At 39.8% G+C, this 14,120-nt stretch overlaps 1 protein-coding gene across 1 annotated transcript in view; it reads left to right on the top strand.

Moving 5' to 3' along the window:
- The window catches only part of LOC132700616 (furin-like protease 2), a 543,155-nt gene extending 530,638 nt beyond the window's left edge, over positions 1-12,517 (top strand). Inside the window, exons 7-15 of the mRNA XM_060668045.1 lie at positions 5,964-6,267; positions 6,356-6,804; positions 7,010-7,715; positions 7,770-7,957; positions 8,014-8,170; positions 8,244-8,515; positions 8,576-9,058; positions 9,262-9,434; positions 9,723-12,517. Coding sequence (XP_060524028.1) covers positions 5,964-6,267; positions 6,356-6,804; positions 7,010-7,715; positions 7,770-7,957; positions 8,014-8,170; positions 8,244-8,515; positions 8,576-9,058; positions 9,262-9,434; positions 9,723-9,893 — 2,903 coding nt within the window. The 3' untranslated portion in view covers positions 9,894-12,517. The remainder of the gene's footprint in view (positions 1-5,963; positions 6,268-6,355; positions 6,805-7,009; positions 7,716-7,769; positions 7,958-8,013; positions 8,171-8,243; positions 8,516-8,575; positions 9,059-9,261; positions 9,435-9,722) is intronic.
- Positions 12,518-14,120: the final 1,603 nt, after the last annotated feature.

Genomic DNA, 14,120 nt, shown 5'->3' with positions numbered 1-14,120 from the left:
ACTTTAGTGAAATAGCCTATGACCAAATAATAATGTCAACAGTTTCGATCCAAAATAAAGGAACCGGTCAAGTTTCCTTGAGCAGTAATTTTGATAAAGTCTGTTCATAGATATAAGAAATACGAATTAAGGAAAGACACGGGCAAGCTGTAAGAATGAAATATGGCCGGACAGGTCGGTACTTTGTTTAGAATTTCATTATTTTGGGGTTTTATTAGGAAGATACTAAAAAATATTTATTTATTTTTATTTACTACTTAAATTACTTAAAATTATTCACATAATATATCAGTAACACTATCGCTATCATCGCCTTTTCTAATTATTATTTGTTCTACATTATTTGCAATATGGATATACGATTGTTCTGCTTTTTCTTTTACCTCTTTTTGATGGCGCGTTTGTTTTACACTCATCAGTTGAGTCAACCCAACCCTTTTCCGGGATATCATAAGTGTCGAACCAGGTTTCATCCAAGTAAATAATTGGCCTTTGTTGTTCTCTGTAAATCCTATTTTTTTTTCTAGATATTCCAGTCGCTATTTCCGAATTCTAAAAGATTCCATTAAAACTTGCCTTTTGTCAATTTTTTTAAATCTAAAACCCATGTGTTGAATACACTTCCATAAGGTAGTTCTGAGGTTTCATCTTTTTCAAGCTTCCTAATTAAGATATCTAATGTAGGCACGCTTTGTTCCTCGTATAACTGGTAAATTTTACGCAGTATTACATCTTCATCACTTTCATCTACACTCGAGAAAATGTCAGCATCGCTTCTTTTTTTCCTCTCTGAAATGGGATTATTCACAATTTTCCATACAGTTGATGTTGGAATTTTCGTCAATGTGGCCGTTTGTGTTGTGTGACCACAATTTTACCTGAATTTAAATTTCGAAGCTTTGGGTAATAATCTTGTTGCAATGTATGATAATGACCACCCTTGGCTAATCCCATTCAAAAGCAATTGGTCACTTTATTATATCTATGAACAGACCATACCTGACCAGCCTGAATATTCCAAATTGTGATTTGTATCAACCCCGAAATAGAGCGGTTGGTTTAGGATAACCAGAACGATTTACGATTGCGTTATATTAACCGTATCTTCGCGGTTCCGGCCCCACCCCTACACCCCCCCCCCCCCGCCGCCGTCGGGAGACCATAAAAGTAATTTATCGTGCGGACGAGAAATTTACTCTATTTTTTCCTTTCGACATTCTAAAAATGTGTATGCTCGAGTTTAGCGTCCGCAATAAACGCTATATCAACTCTGTTATCTCGTTTATGCCCTTTGTTTACGAATGTGTAGTTCTTTTACGAGCGAGAATGTGTTTTAAAAATTGAGATAGTTACCGTTTAATCGCCAAACGGCGGGAAATGATAGATAAACAGCTTGCGTCCCCCGCTTTTCTAGCGAAAATTCGTTTCGCATCGACCCCCCCCCCCTCTCCCCACCGGTTTTTTGAAAGTTATCAACTGTTTCTCTTTAATTGCTTCCTGTAATCGAATAACTGAAACTTGTAGGGAAAGAAGTAGTAGCAAAGTAGCGGAGGTTCTGAGCTAATTTTGACGGAAAAATTTGAATCGGCACGAATCTTCGAATATATTCGATACCAAGGTTATTTATATTCCTTAAGTTCTTTAATCTCAAATTGATTGGTGCACAGTCGTTATTAGTCCGATCTGACGGCAGCTACTAACTTAACCTAAATTGATCTTAAACCGGTGTCAAGAATACTTCACCAGAAATTATTTTTTTTAATAAATTATCTTAATTTGTAATAATAACAAACAAATCCCTGAGAGAGATATCCTTACGACGCAAGTTTTGCTGAGAAACACGGCTAATGTTGAAGGAAAAAACAATTTAAATAATGTGTTTCTTATTTTGCGAAGATGTTAACAAAAGCTAACTTAAACATGATATAAATATCAAAAACAAAATCTTGAAAAAGTTGCTAAACGATTGCAAACAATAATTTTCGATTTCAATGCCAACCAAAATGGCAACCCTGATCTGTTGTCGAAGCTTCCATTTTGTCCACGCATTGAGTTAGTTTCCTGTGCAAAATGACACAAGAACGATTTTAAGGTTGAAATCCATATAATCGAAAATCCGAAGCACATTGCACACATACGTTGTGGCTTCAAACAAATAACACGATAGGTAATCAAAATCAACGCCTTCTCTTGAATAACATACCAATTTCTGTTATTCCTGTTTGTCTTTGCAACCCGCAGGACTTTTCCTTATGGCACCCAATCGTGAACGAAACAAACTCTTTTTTATGCAATATCGTGTGAATCCAAACAGCACTGAAATTGTAAATTCCAAATTAATAACGTTCGGGTCGTTAGCCTGACCTTTTAATTATTAACCGACGAACGTCCGGGGAACGATTTGTCGTCAATAATTGGTTGGTCCATTATGTCCGTCGAACGTCTAGCAGAACGAAGCAGGTCTGTCATTTAACGTATCATTAATGTATAATTTAATATCGGGATGGGTAAAGGTGTGGTTGTAAATAAAAAAAAATCTACTTGGGTAGTTTTTCAGTAAAAATTGTTTAGCAGCTTCAGAAATTTAAATTTGTCCCTTTGCGAATACCACGTTTGTAATAAACATCGTATTTGATTCGTTTGTGACCGGTCGGATAAAGCGGGAAAGAGAATGAGTAATGCGCGAATTGCACGATCTGTGCAAACTACCATACGCTGACGTTAACTCTTTGACTTCGCATCGGAGCGTTTATTTGTATTCCAAGGTCTCTGAGGTAAACAAATGGTAGTGACGAAAAAAGATTGTATTATTCCTTTCCGATCCAGCCCTTTGTAGCGTATTTATTGAGTAGCGGTCAGTGTGTGACTCGCAGCACCTCTATTTATTAGAAAAAAAATTATATTGCCTAAAAAGTCGAAGTCAGTTGCCAGTTTTTAGGCATTTCGTTTGATAATGTATGCCACGCTTTTGCCTTCATTCCTTTTTTTCCAATATGCCTCGTATTCGAGCTTTGTTGACATTTTAATGTACAAAACTATACTATACTGCTCAACTGTCTTCTAAACATAGCACTGGTAAAGAAGATATGAAGATCTATATAAGAGCACAAAAGTACCAAAACCAATTCTTGAAACGCTACTATTGTAATACAATTTTGTTTAACGAATTTATTATAAGGTATGGAATCTTTTATAAAGTTAAGTAGGTCAGTGGATGATATCCTACGGCTGAGTAAAGTGGGTTCCTCAGCGCGACACTAGTTGAAGCGTTTTCCAGATGTTATTATATTATAATATTATTATTATCAAAACACTTTGTTTCCTATGTATGGATTTCGGTTGATATGTTGTTGTATCTTAGAGTATCGTAGGGTCGGTAGGTATCGTAGTACTTTTGAAAAATTTCATTAATTCAATTAACTTAGGTATGAACTCTATGGAGGGCGGCACAGCTAATAATTATATTGGTTTCATCTTCTTCTAGCTTATTTTTCAGTATATGCAAACCATGAACAATCTGACTTTGTAAAAGGGAATATATTTTGCTTATTATATCTTGTTCACTATTGTTCTGGCGGTGAGAAAATCACTACGTCTTTTTTTTTCATTTACTTTCATATCCTTTATGGATGATATTGGCCTTTTTGTAAGTTTCTTGATAATGGAAACTTTTGCGAAACGAACGGTAAAACAGGTTATTCAATACCGCCACTGATAATAGACACTAACTGCCTCGCCCCTGTCTTATCTTTTACCCAGTAACGATAGGTACGCAGATCGTAATTACTTTTTGGGGTCAAGAACCGAACCCTGACGAACTCATATGCATATGCACAACAATGCCGACAGCATTTCTAAAATCGACACGGTATTTATTGAGGGTTTATTGATTAAATGCGGAAAGTTTCCTTTGGTTAGTTCAACGATGATCGTTCTCGCGGATAATGCGGGACACGATTTGCATTTTCGATTGGGGGAATAATAATTCATTACCTATAACATCTGGACGTGAATGACAAGAATCACAACACGCCCCGGTGTTTGTTTGATTGATTGGATTTTCTCACATATCCAGTGTCGGGTCTGAAATTGAATTTTCAATTTATCGGTAATAGAGACGTATGGGATGGAATAAATCAAACGATTAAGGGAGGGTTTATCGACGAGAGAGAAACGTTGATTGTAATAAACCTCCGGCGACATATTCTTAGTAAACTTGGCTAATGAGTTTCGGCCGTGTATAAACTTTGAGTAGGGTCAACTCTGAATATTAAGCCAATCAGGTTAATTCGCGAGTATTCAATTGTCTGCAGAAGCGAAATTATCATTTTCGTCAGTTCTCTCTCTTGTCCGTTCTTCTTCTTCTTATGATTAACAACAGGTCTAGGAATTGTTTAATATCGAGCTTCCTTCCACCTCTTTCTTGGTCGAACACGACTTCGCATTCTCACATTCCATTCTTCTCTAAACCCGTGAGTTGATAAATTCATTCTCAATTCTGTCCATTCTTGCCTTACTCAGATTCATCTCAACGTTTCCGTTTCACAGAGCTCAACCATATCTGATGTTTTGTGGTTTCAGCTCTAAAGCCTTTGGAGATCGTTTTCGTTTTTCCGCAACTACGGTGCAATCCGGTGGATTCTTGCATCCCCGTTTTACCTATTTCCTATGACCCCAAACATTTCATAATATATCTATCCTGTATCTGTAAGTGGAGAAGTGTAGCCTTGACCATAGCACTGAAGCTCAAAGGAGAGGTTTAAATGATCATTTCAAAAAACCCACATTTGGCGCGCGGACATACATTGGTCCTTCGAGCCGGATCTATAAAAATGTTAGTTTTTTTATTACGAGGATCTAATGTTTCTTTTATACATAAATTTTACCAGATGTTATAGGAGAAGGGGATAGAGGATTGAGTTTAAGTTAAAAAGTAAATTAACATTCGGCGCGCGTCCATCCCCGAGACATAAACAAGTAGCGGCGTACCTGTGCGTGTTAATTATTTCCCCCCCGTTAACCGGTATTAAACGGGACAGGTAATTTTTTCAGGGCAGAAAAAAAATTGGGCCATTAAATACAAGGGCCGCTCGGCCTGTCCGACCGTTATTTCACTCAAGCTCGGGGTGGGAAGTTGGTGGAGCTACTTTGTTATGCATGACTTGTAGCGGCTCTTAGAAAACAATCGGGTCCCCGGAGGCCTCCGATATTAAACCGACGTGGTGTACGTTTCGTTTTGTACCCCCCACTCTTCCAACAATATAATTTTACGAGTTTAGTTTGGTTCGAATTAGACCTTTGATGTCGACAGTAATAAATCGATAACTCTCGCAACAGGAGCAATAACCTCCTCGTTACTCTCAAATCTTTGTCCACCAAGTCAATTTTTGAGGTTAGGGAACAAAGCGTAGTCGCTGGGCGCTAAATCAGGCGAATAATGTGGAGAACAGAGCAATTCGAACTGTTACTGACGTATCACCATGGTGAAATGTATTTTTTTTTCGCCAAATGTGTTTTCTTTATTTCTTTGCCCACTTGTTCTCGCCATTGATGATACCATTAAAATTATTCATTAAAAATTATTCCCCTTGCAACCTAAAAAACGCTACCTAAAACCTTGTTAGCTGACAAAATTGTCTCTGTCTCCTTTGACGCCGAAAAAAATTATATAGAGGCGCCATCTCTATGTTAGGATGGAGGTTTTATAACAACTAAAATGACCAGCGATATAATTCGGACCAAACTATACGAAGATTTTTACGGAGGGGTAACATGTATCTCGCCACCACACCCGCGGGGGTTGTTGTCGACGGTCTCGGAAAACCCGTCAGACAATAGAGAACAGAGGGAAACTCCCGCCCGACTTTATTCCCGAGGGATTTTCACGGACAATTAAGCCGGGAAGCTTTTATCCCGCGTATTTTCGTTTAAAAATACCACACCACCCACCCTTCTCCTTTCAGGTGTCAGGATGTTAGACGGAGTCGTGAACGATGCCGTGGAGGCTCGAGCGCTGGGTCTCAACCCCGAGCACATAGACATCTACAGCGCGTCGTGGGGCCCCGAAGACGATGGCAAAACTGTGGACGGGCCGGGACCTCTGGCCCGAAGGGCTTTCATTTATGGGGTAACGAGCGGGAGAAAAGGAAAGGGTTCGATATTCGTGTGGGCCTCGGGCAATGGAGGGCGCCACACGGATTCTTGCAATTGCGACGGCTACACCAACAGTATTTTCACGCTCAGCATCTCGAGCGCAACGCAAGGAGGGTAAGCAAAACGACGTGCCCACTTCTATCTATTGTTCTCTTTTAATTTTAAAAATGTTCTCGTAATTTTTTTATATTGCTCCTTACAGTTACAAGCCGTGGTACTTGGAGGAATGTTCGTCTACATTGGCCAGTACATATAGTTCCGGAACGCCCGGTCACGACAAGAGCGTCGCCACCGTCGACATGGACGCCAGACTTAGACCTGATCACATATGCACGGTGGAGCATACCGGAACATCAGCCTCGGCACCCTTGGCGGCGGGTATTTGCGCCCTCGCCCTCGAAGCGAACCCTACGCTGACCTGGCGCGACATGCAGTATCTAGTCGTATTGACCTCAAGGTCCGCCCCGTTAGAGAAGGAGAGCGGCTGGGTGACGAACGGGGTCAGCAGAAAAGTGTCGCACAAGTTCGGTTACGGGCTTATAGATGCCGGCGCCCTGGTCAATCTTGCTGAGAAATGGACCACCGTTCCTCCTCAACATATCTGCAAGAGTCAAGAAATCGTGGAAGACCGACAAATTAGTCCATCATATGGTAAGTTTTCTTCTCAGAAATACGGATCTCTTTTCAAATGTAATCTGTTAAGCCTAGTTTGTCTAGAAAGTTGTCATTTTTTGTCACTTGGTTCAAGCTTGAAAGTATCATTACAAGAGGAGAAGAGTCTTTCAACTTTTACTTATGTCGACATTATATCAATAAATTTGTTGCTCTGCTATGAGTATAATATCATATATTTTAGGGAGCACTTTGGACTTTTACATGACGGTCGACGCTTGTAGCAACTCCCTAAATGAAGTCCGCTTTTTGGAACACGTCCAGTGTAAAATTTCGCTCAGGTTCTTCCCCCGAGGCAACCTACGCATTTTGCTCACATCTCCGATGGGCACGACGTCCACTTTGTTATTCGAAAGACCGCGTGACGTGGTGAGCTCAAACTTCGATGACTGGCCGTTCTTGTCGGTGCACTACTGGGGTGAGAAGGCGGAAGGTCGATGGCACCTTCAAATCATCAATTCGGGCAATAGACACGTTAACCAACCCGGCCTCTTGAAAAAATGGCAGCTTATATTTTACGGCACGTCCGTAAACCCGGTCAGACTTCGTCCGTCGAACGGAATCCGATCGACCCCCTGGAAATCCCCCACCAACACGTTCACGTTTCCGTCTCAAGGTCAGGCCGTGACACCCGTCAACAATAACTTCTTCGATGCCGACGTGTTCAAAGGCTTCAATGATTTCCCCCACGTTTACTCGTTTTCCGGGTCAGATCCCGAACAAGCGGTCAGCTCGTTGGACGGCAAAAACACCAGGGTAAGGGAGAACAGCAATTCGATCGACTTCGACGAGGAAACAAAAGAGGGTTGCGACGAACAGTGCGATAATCAGGGTTGTTTCGGCGGAGGACCCACCAAGTGCATAGCGTGCAAGAATAAACGAATGGATAAGTGAGTAGAATGTATTTCGTTAAATGAATAGCTTGAACGTTTGGTCTTTTGAAGGAATTGCGTGAGCGCCTGCCCGCCGAGAAGCTACAGTGATTCTCAAGGGGTGTGTCAGCCGTGTCACGAGGCTTGCGAGACTTGCACCGGTCCGGATCAGAAGAGTTGTTTGTCGTGTTCGCCGGGACACGTACACGTCATCGACTTAGACATCTGCCTCCAACAGTGCCCTGAAGGATACTACGAGAGTGAGTCTCGGTTGTTTAATTAATTTACCGTTTCAGACGCTTAATTTTTGTCGTAGATTTTGCCGATAGGACTTGCATTCCTTGCCAGCCGAATTGTGCCGGTTGCCAAGACCGTCCCGACCATTGCACTAGCTGCGACCATCACCTCTTGTTGTATCAAAGCAAGTGTCTAGCTGCTTGTCCCATAAATACCCACGAAACGGAAGACTACAGGTTAGTTTACCTTGTTGCCTACAAGCAATGTAGTTCTGGAGGATATTTTTGATGACAAAAAAACAATTTTCAGGTGTGAGCCTTGCCACAAGTCCTGCGAAACATGCTCTGGCGCGAACAGTTCCCAGTGCGTTTCTTGTCCCTTTGGCAGACTGTGGCACGAAGGACGTTGCGGCAAAGATTGCCCCGCCCACCACTACGCCGACGTGCACCAAAGAGAATGCGTCGAGTGTCCGCCAGGATGCAGCGAATGTAACGTCACCACCTGCACTTCCTGCCTGGACGACTGGAAGGTCAACAGTAAAGGAAGATGTCAAACGCAGAACAGCGATAAATGCGACGTCGGTACGTTGTGACAATGTCGATAATTCCAGCAAAAACAGGCAACTTTTCTTTTCGTTACAGATCAGTATTACGACAGTGGACTGTGCAAACCCTGCCACTCGACTTGCGACTCGTGCGACGGACCCACAGAGAGGGCGTGTCTCTCCTGCGCTAGTCCCTTGATCCTCCAAGGCACCAAGTGCGTCGCACAGTGCGACAAAGGTTTTTACCAGGCGAAAGACAGCCAGATTTGCGAACCGTGCCTGCACACTTGCTCGAGATGCGCCGCCAGAACAAACTGCACCCAGTGCAAGGAAGGGCTGCAGCTTCAAAGCGGCGAGTGTCATTCAGCCTGCGCTACCGGATACTACAGCGACAAAGGGTTGTGTCTCAAGTGTTACATGAGCTGCAAGACTTGTAGCGGACCGGCTCAGGACCAGTGCGTCAGTTGTCCCAAAGCCTGGTTGTTATTGCACGGCGAATGCAGACCGGACTGTCCCGAAAACTACTACAAGACGGAATACGGTTGTCAAAAGTGTCATTACGCCTGCAGGAATTGTCCAGGTATTAAACCAAACTATACAAATGCTAGGTATCTATAAAAATAAATGATCCTGATAACTGTTACAAGTCCTTATAATTATCAAGTTATAATGCAGATTCTTCTGTTTGTGCTAAAAAAGGTGGGTTCAATTAGGCAGGAAACATGTTCATGTTGTCTACTTAAATCTAAAATTTTTAAAATTTTCAATTTGTAATGATTATAGAATGCAAAATAGTGGAGGACAAGCGGAAAATTAACGTCGAGGCTTTGTTGCTGTCGGCGCAGCCGGTGTCCACTTTGCAACTCGTCAACCCTTTCAATTTCATCACCGGTCTGGCTATTATAGCGTGCCTCTGCGTCATCATATTATTCATAGTGATTTTTCTGGTGTTGCAGGTAATATTTCGTTTGTATTTGGCACTATATCGTAAGTAGACTTGACAAGCCTCAATATTTTCGTCTTTCGCGCCCTAAACACTCATGATCACCAATTTTGCCCTATCAGATGTGTTCTGTGATCACAGATTTTTGTCCTCTCGCTCTTGTTACGTGGAATTAATTGATATGATCATCCTAACCTTCGTTTTATGTATTATTTGGTTGTCAGCTCTGCCCTTGATACTGTAATTCGTATTTTTTCGGACCTGAGATGTAAATTACTAGTTGGTCGCTTTTGATTCGCAGAGGAACAGCGTGCAGCCGCAGCAGAGGGGCTACAGTAGGGTGTCGATCAAAAAGCCGAAGGTGACGTGCAATTACAACGTGGTGTCGATAAGCGATGGGGAGACGAGTGATTCGGACAGTTCGGAGGGTCACAAGTTGATAAACCCCAAACCGGAAAGGACTGCCTGTTGAAATTTTTACGACCACGTGGTGTAAATAAGAATTGTATAAAAAAAAATGACGGTGGGTCGCGCCGGTTAAACGCGCGCGCAAATTTTTGGTTAACTCAATTCATTTTTTAAAGTTTTCGCGTTTAATCGGCCCGCGAAGAGCGCCACAAGAGCGTTCTGCGCATCGACCCGCCATTCTCTCACTTAATTTTATTTCTGTTTGCGGCACTTGTATCACATTCGAAGAATAAAATAAACGGCACAAATAAAATCGAGTGAATTGTGAGAGTCGCGCGATGAGTCCGCGGTTAGCGTAGATTTTATTAATGTCTCTTTTCTTTTAGTGGACATTCCTTGTAGGGCATCGAACGTGGAAGGTGCTTTCGCTTGAAGAATGGGGCGGCAGGTGTATTTTTTTTTACCACACTCGACTTAAATGAATGGACCAGTTTAACACTGACAATTTCTTCAAGCACCATTTTGATATCAAACACTGAAACAAATTCACGAAGTTCTTCATAAATTTATACACGAAATTATAGAACTTATTCTATTACGGCACCAATGGTTGAAATTAACAAAAAAGCAACGTTATGTTACCATACCACAAAACATAATTATAATCGAAGTCATAAAACAATAAAAATGTTTTTACTTTACAAAAACTTTTGAAATAATTGCAAAAATAGTATACTCTTGACCCTGACAAAATCTTAAAATGACAATAAGTTTATCATGTGCAATTATCTCATCTCGAAAATTTCTATCTCGTTTTTTTTTACAAAATTTCTGGATTCTTTCTGCGTCGGTTATTGTTGAATCGAATTTGTTAACGTTTCGCCAATCATCCCGTTTGCTTTTTCAAAGCTTTTATATTCTTTGAGGGGAGCCGGGTTTAATGGGCGACCATAAACACCGTCTCGGATGATTGGCGAAACGTTAGCAAGTTGGACGCAGCAGGAATCCAGAAGTTTTGTAAAAAGTGTTACAGCAGCCTGTGGGAGTTTGAAAAAAAAATTATTAACAAATTTTAACTCTCCTTCATTTCTATTTTCTAGCTAAAACCTGACCCACCATTTCCTTTCTATATTATATATAGACAGCAATCAATGAACAGCACCAAAGGGCAGCGCAGTTTTCTTCTTCTAATTCTTGTATATTTTTTATTAATCTACTATAAATAAGCACTATTCCAAAACAAGAAAAGTCTCCCATAACCTCTAAATACTGTGAGTTGGTTGCATTGTTAAATGACATTTGCGATGTCAAAATAAGTTGACGAGTCTAGCTTCCAGTATAAAGCAAGTTAGTCAAGAACTTCAGGAAGAAACTTATACTTAATGAAGTAATCATCAGTGTAAAACTATTATAAAGTAAACGTCAATATTATGGTGTCTCTTTATTTGACAGAACCTTGGTCAGTTGTCAAAATAATGTTTGGCTTTCCTTCAGCACCGCGTCAGTCAGTGAGCACCATTAATATCACCAAATTATTTCTAACCTTAAAGTATTTTTGTAATTTTAAGGTTTTGTTGTCCGTTTTGGCAGTAACTTTTATTAGCTCCAAGTTTTGTGATCTCAGATTCATTTTCGAGAGGCCAAATCATTTACGTTAGTGGGTTTTAGGGGTTCTATAGTTTACTAGGAATAATGTAAGGTACCATTTAAATTACTTTTCCATTGCACCAAGATTAAATTAAAAGGAAAAACCTTTTTATGGAATAAAGCAATGCCTACATGGGAAATAATTTGATATTTTTAAGCCCATCGCTCCGCATGTTATCCCAGAAATCACCTCTTCTTCCTCTATGGAGTGTCCATGAATTTGGCTTAAGCAAATTTTGTGATATTAATTGAAGAAAATATATGTGTTACCATATACGTGAACAAATATAAATTTTTATCTAGCTCAATCCATATTTAACGTAAAACCTAATGCTTGTCTCCCCGTTACCCTACTAAATAAACGTTTATATTTGTTTATCTCCTGTCTATATTTAAATAAAGTTTGTGACGGACTTTGTATTCAGGGTGGTGCGTCATTATTTTATTTAACCTCGAAAAATCAGCATGCCCGCCATAGTGGAATTTTTTGCTCTCCGGACGGCCCACTCTGTATATATATCCGTTAAACTGAAACTAGTTAGAAATGACCGATGTAAATAATGACGAGTCACAAAATGTTGTACCAAAAACGAAAGGAAACAAATATAGTCACTGTCGAGGAGCAGGGTTTTTTCGATACTGATAGTCACAGAGATCAAAAAAAATGTTTGTAAAGAAAAAAATATATATATATATAATATATACGGTTAAATATGATGAACTTAAGTGCTCTTGGTATTTTGTGTTGTAAAATAAATTTTTAAATGTATACTTGTATATAATCAATAGCAATTAAAAGTGATCCAGATTTGCAAACTTCTATGTAATAGTTAATTAACGAACAAAGTTATGGGCGAACAATTTTTTTTGTCGAACGGGATACGAAATGGATATTTAAATTGTCGTCGAAATTATATAATTTTTTCCTCAGCTTGACGATTTGGTTTTCGTTTAGCACCGTCGTTGTCCAGTGTAATATTTTTATAGGTTTTTATTTAAAATTTATTCCTGTTTATTATAATTTCTATAAAAAAATAAATATAGGTGTCTTTTTCATTGTAGCGTTTTATTTTCGTTGAAATTGCCCGTTACAAGAATGTACTTGTGTTGGGTTTAAACAGTAAAAATTAACAATAACATATTCATGGCAAAGAAAATGAAGAGCAGAAGACACAATGGCTTCCTGGCAATGGATTTTCTCATAAAAACTCGGAAAAACTAAAAAAGTGCCTTGACTAGATGATATCCCAGATTGAAAAGTCGGAAGATGGAGAAATATTAATCAACGACAGATCCAACTGAAACTTTTCTGTTATTATCAGGAGACAATGTGGATAGAAACCACTATGAGGCCAAAAAGGAAGGGCTTTTAATCATAGTGCCAATACTCATATAAGGCTAATATATTAAAGTACACAAGCCGATTCGCTCAAGAAGAAAGAGACAAAACATCCTTGGGTTGGAAAGAAACTGTGGAGTTACGAGATAATCACAAATACCACTCAAATTGCAAATAACTGATTGAAACCACGAATGCAAATCTATAGAAGACAAAATATAAATGAACACTGCGCATAAGTTCAGTTTCAGCTGTTGCTGTTGGCTTTATGCATTGTTCAGAAATAAGCAAGTGTTTGGTTAGTTTTCATTAGTTTCTGTTGTTATTGTTATGACGTACACAATACACAATATAACTTGGAAACAATGAACTACATTCCGATAGTTATTTAAATAAGCCTGTGTTGCTTTAATATATTGTTGTTATGTATTTAAAATTTACATAAAATGAAATTTCTTTTATCTGACATCAGTGCGTGTGTATAACCAACTTATTGTATGCAGTTCCGCGCAGCGCCTATCATCCCATTTCTTGCTCTCTTCTATCTCTGTATTCGGCCTACTGGGAGCCTCCTCTATGCCTTTAATTATACATCTATTAATAAAGGAAGAGGACAAAATGAGTGGAAAATGCAATTAACAACAGAGTCATAGAGAAAGAAGGATGGAGGTGAAAATGCGAGGGAGGCTGTAGGCCTTGTTCAATGAATATTATGTCTAGCGTTCAAATTTTTGCATACCTTTTTTTCCTATCCGGGGGTTGCTTTCGATACTTTATTATTTTCCCCCCGACTTGCCTCCACGGGCTTAAGTCCAAGTATTTTTGATTGTTTTGTGTTGCACGAGATATGTCTCGAGATATTCTTGTCTGGAGCTCTTCAGATCGTCACAATGACTATTTTTTCAAAGTAACATCTACAGTCTACTGTAATATTATTTAGAAAAATTCTGGATTCGTCCTGCGTTTCGCCAATCATTCTCTTGGCTTGGCTTGGCTTCTTCAGAGCAAAACTGAAACTGGTTCAGTTCAGATCAGCTGAAACGTCAGCAACCTCGATTCATCGACAGCCGAGGCAGGAGAAATGCACAAGTTTTGAAAATGACAATGGACAATCCTCCTCGTCAGATGCACAGAGTTCTCAACCATTGGAGTCTGGTGAAAATACGAGGGTCACTATAAAAGTTTCCGACCTCAACCTGAAGATGGCTAGTGATCGTAGTAGTGGACCTCTTGATTACCAAAGTTTAAGCCATTTTGGGCTCGTGGTTTTTAATTGAGAGTCGTTTGAGTATAGAGCTGTTACAA

This window comes from Cylas formicarius, unplaced genomic scaffold (genome assembly GCF_029955315.1).
Source record: "Cylas formicarius isolate icCylForm1 unplaced genomic scaffold, icCylForm1.1 PGA_scaffold_4__25_contigs__length_36172078, whole genome shotgun sequence".
NCBI classification, from domain to species: domain Eukaryota; kingdom Metazoa; phylum Arthropoda; class Insecta; order Coleoptera; family Brentidae; genus Cylas; species Cylas formicarius.
This window is presented reverse-complemented; position numbering and strand designations above follow the sequence as displayed.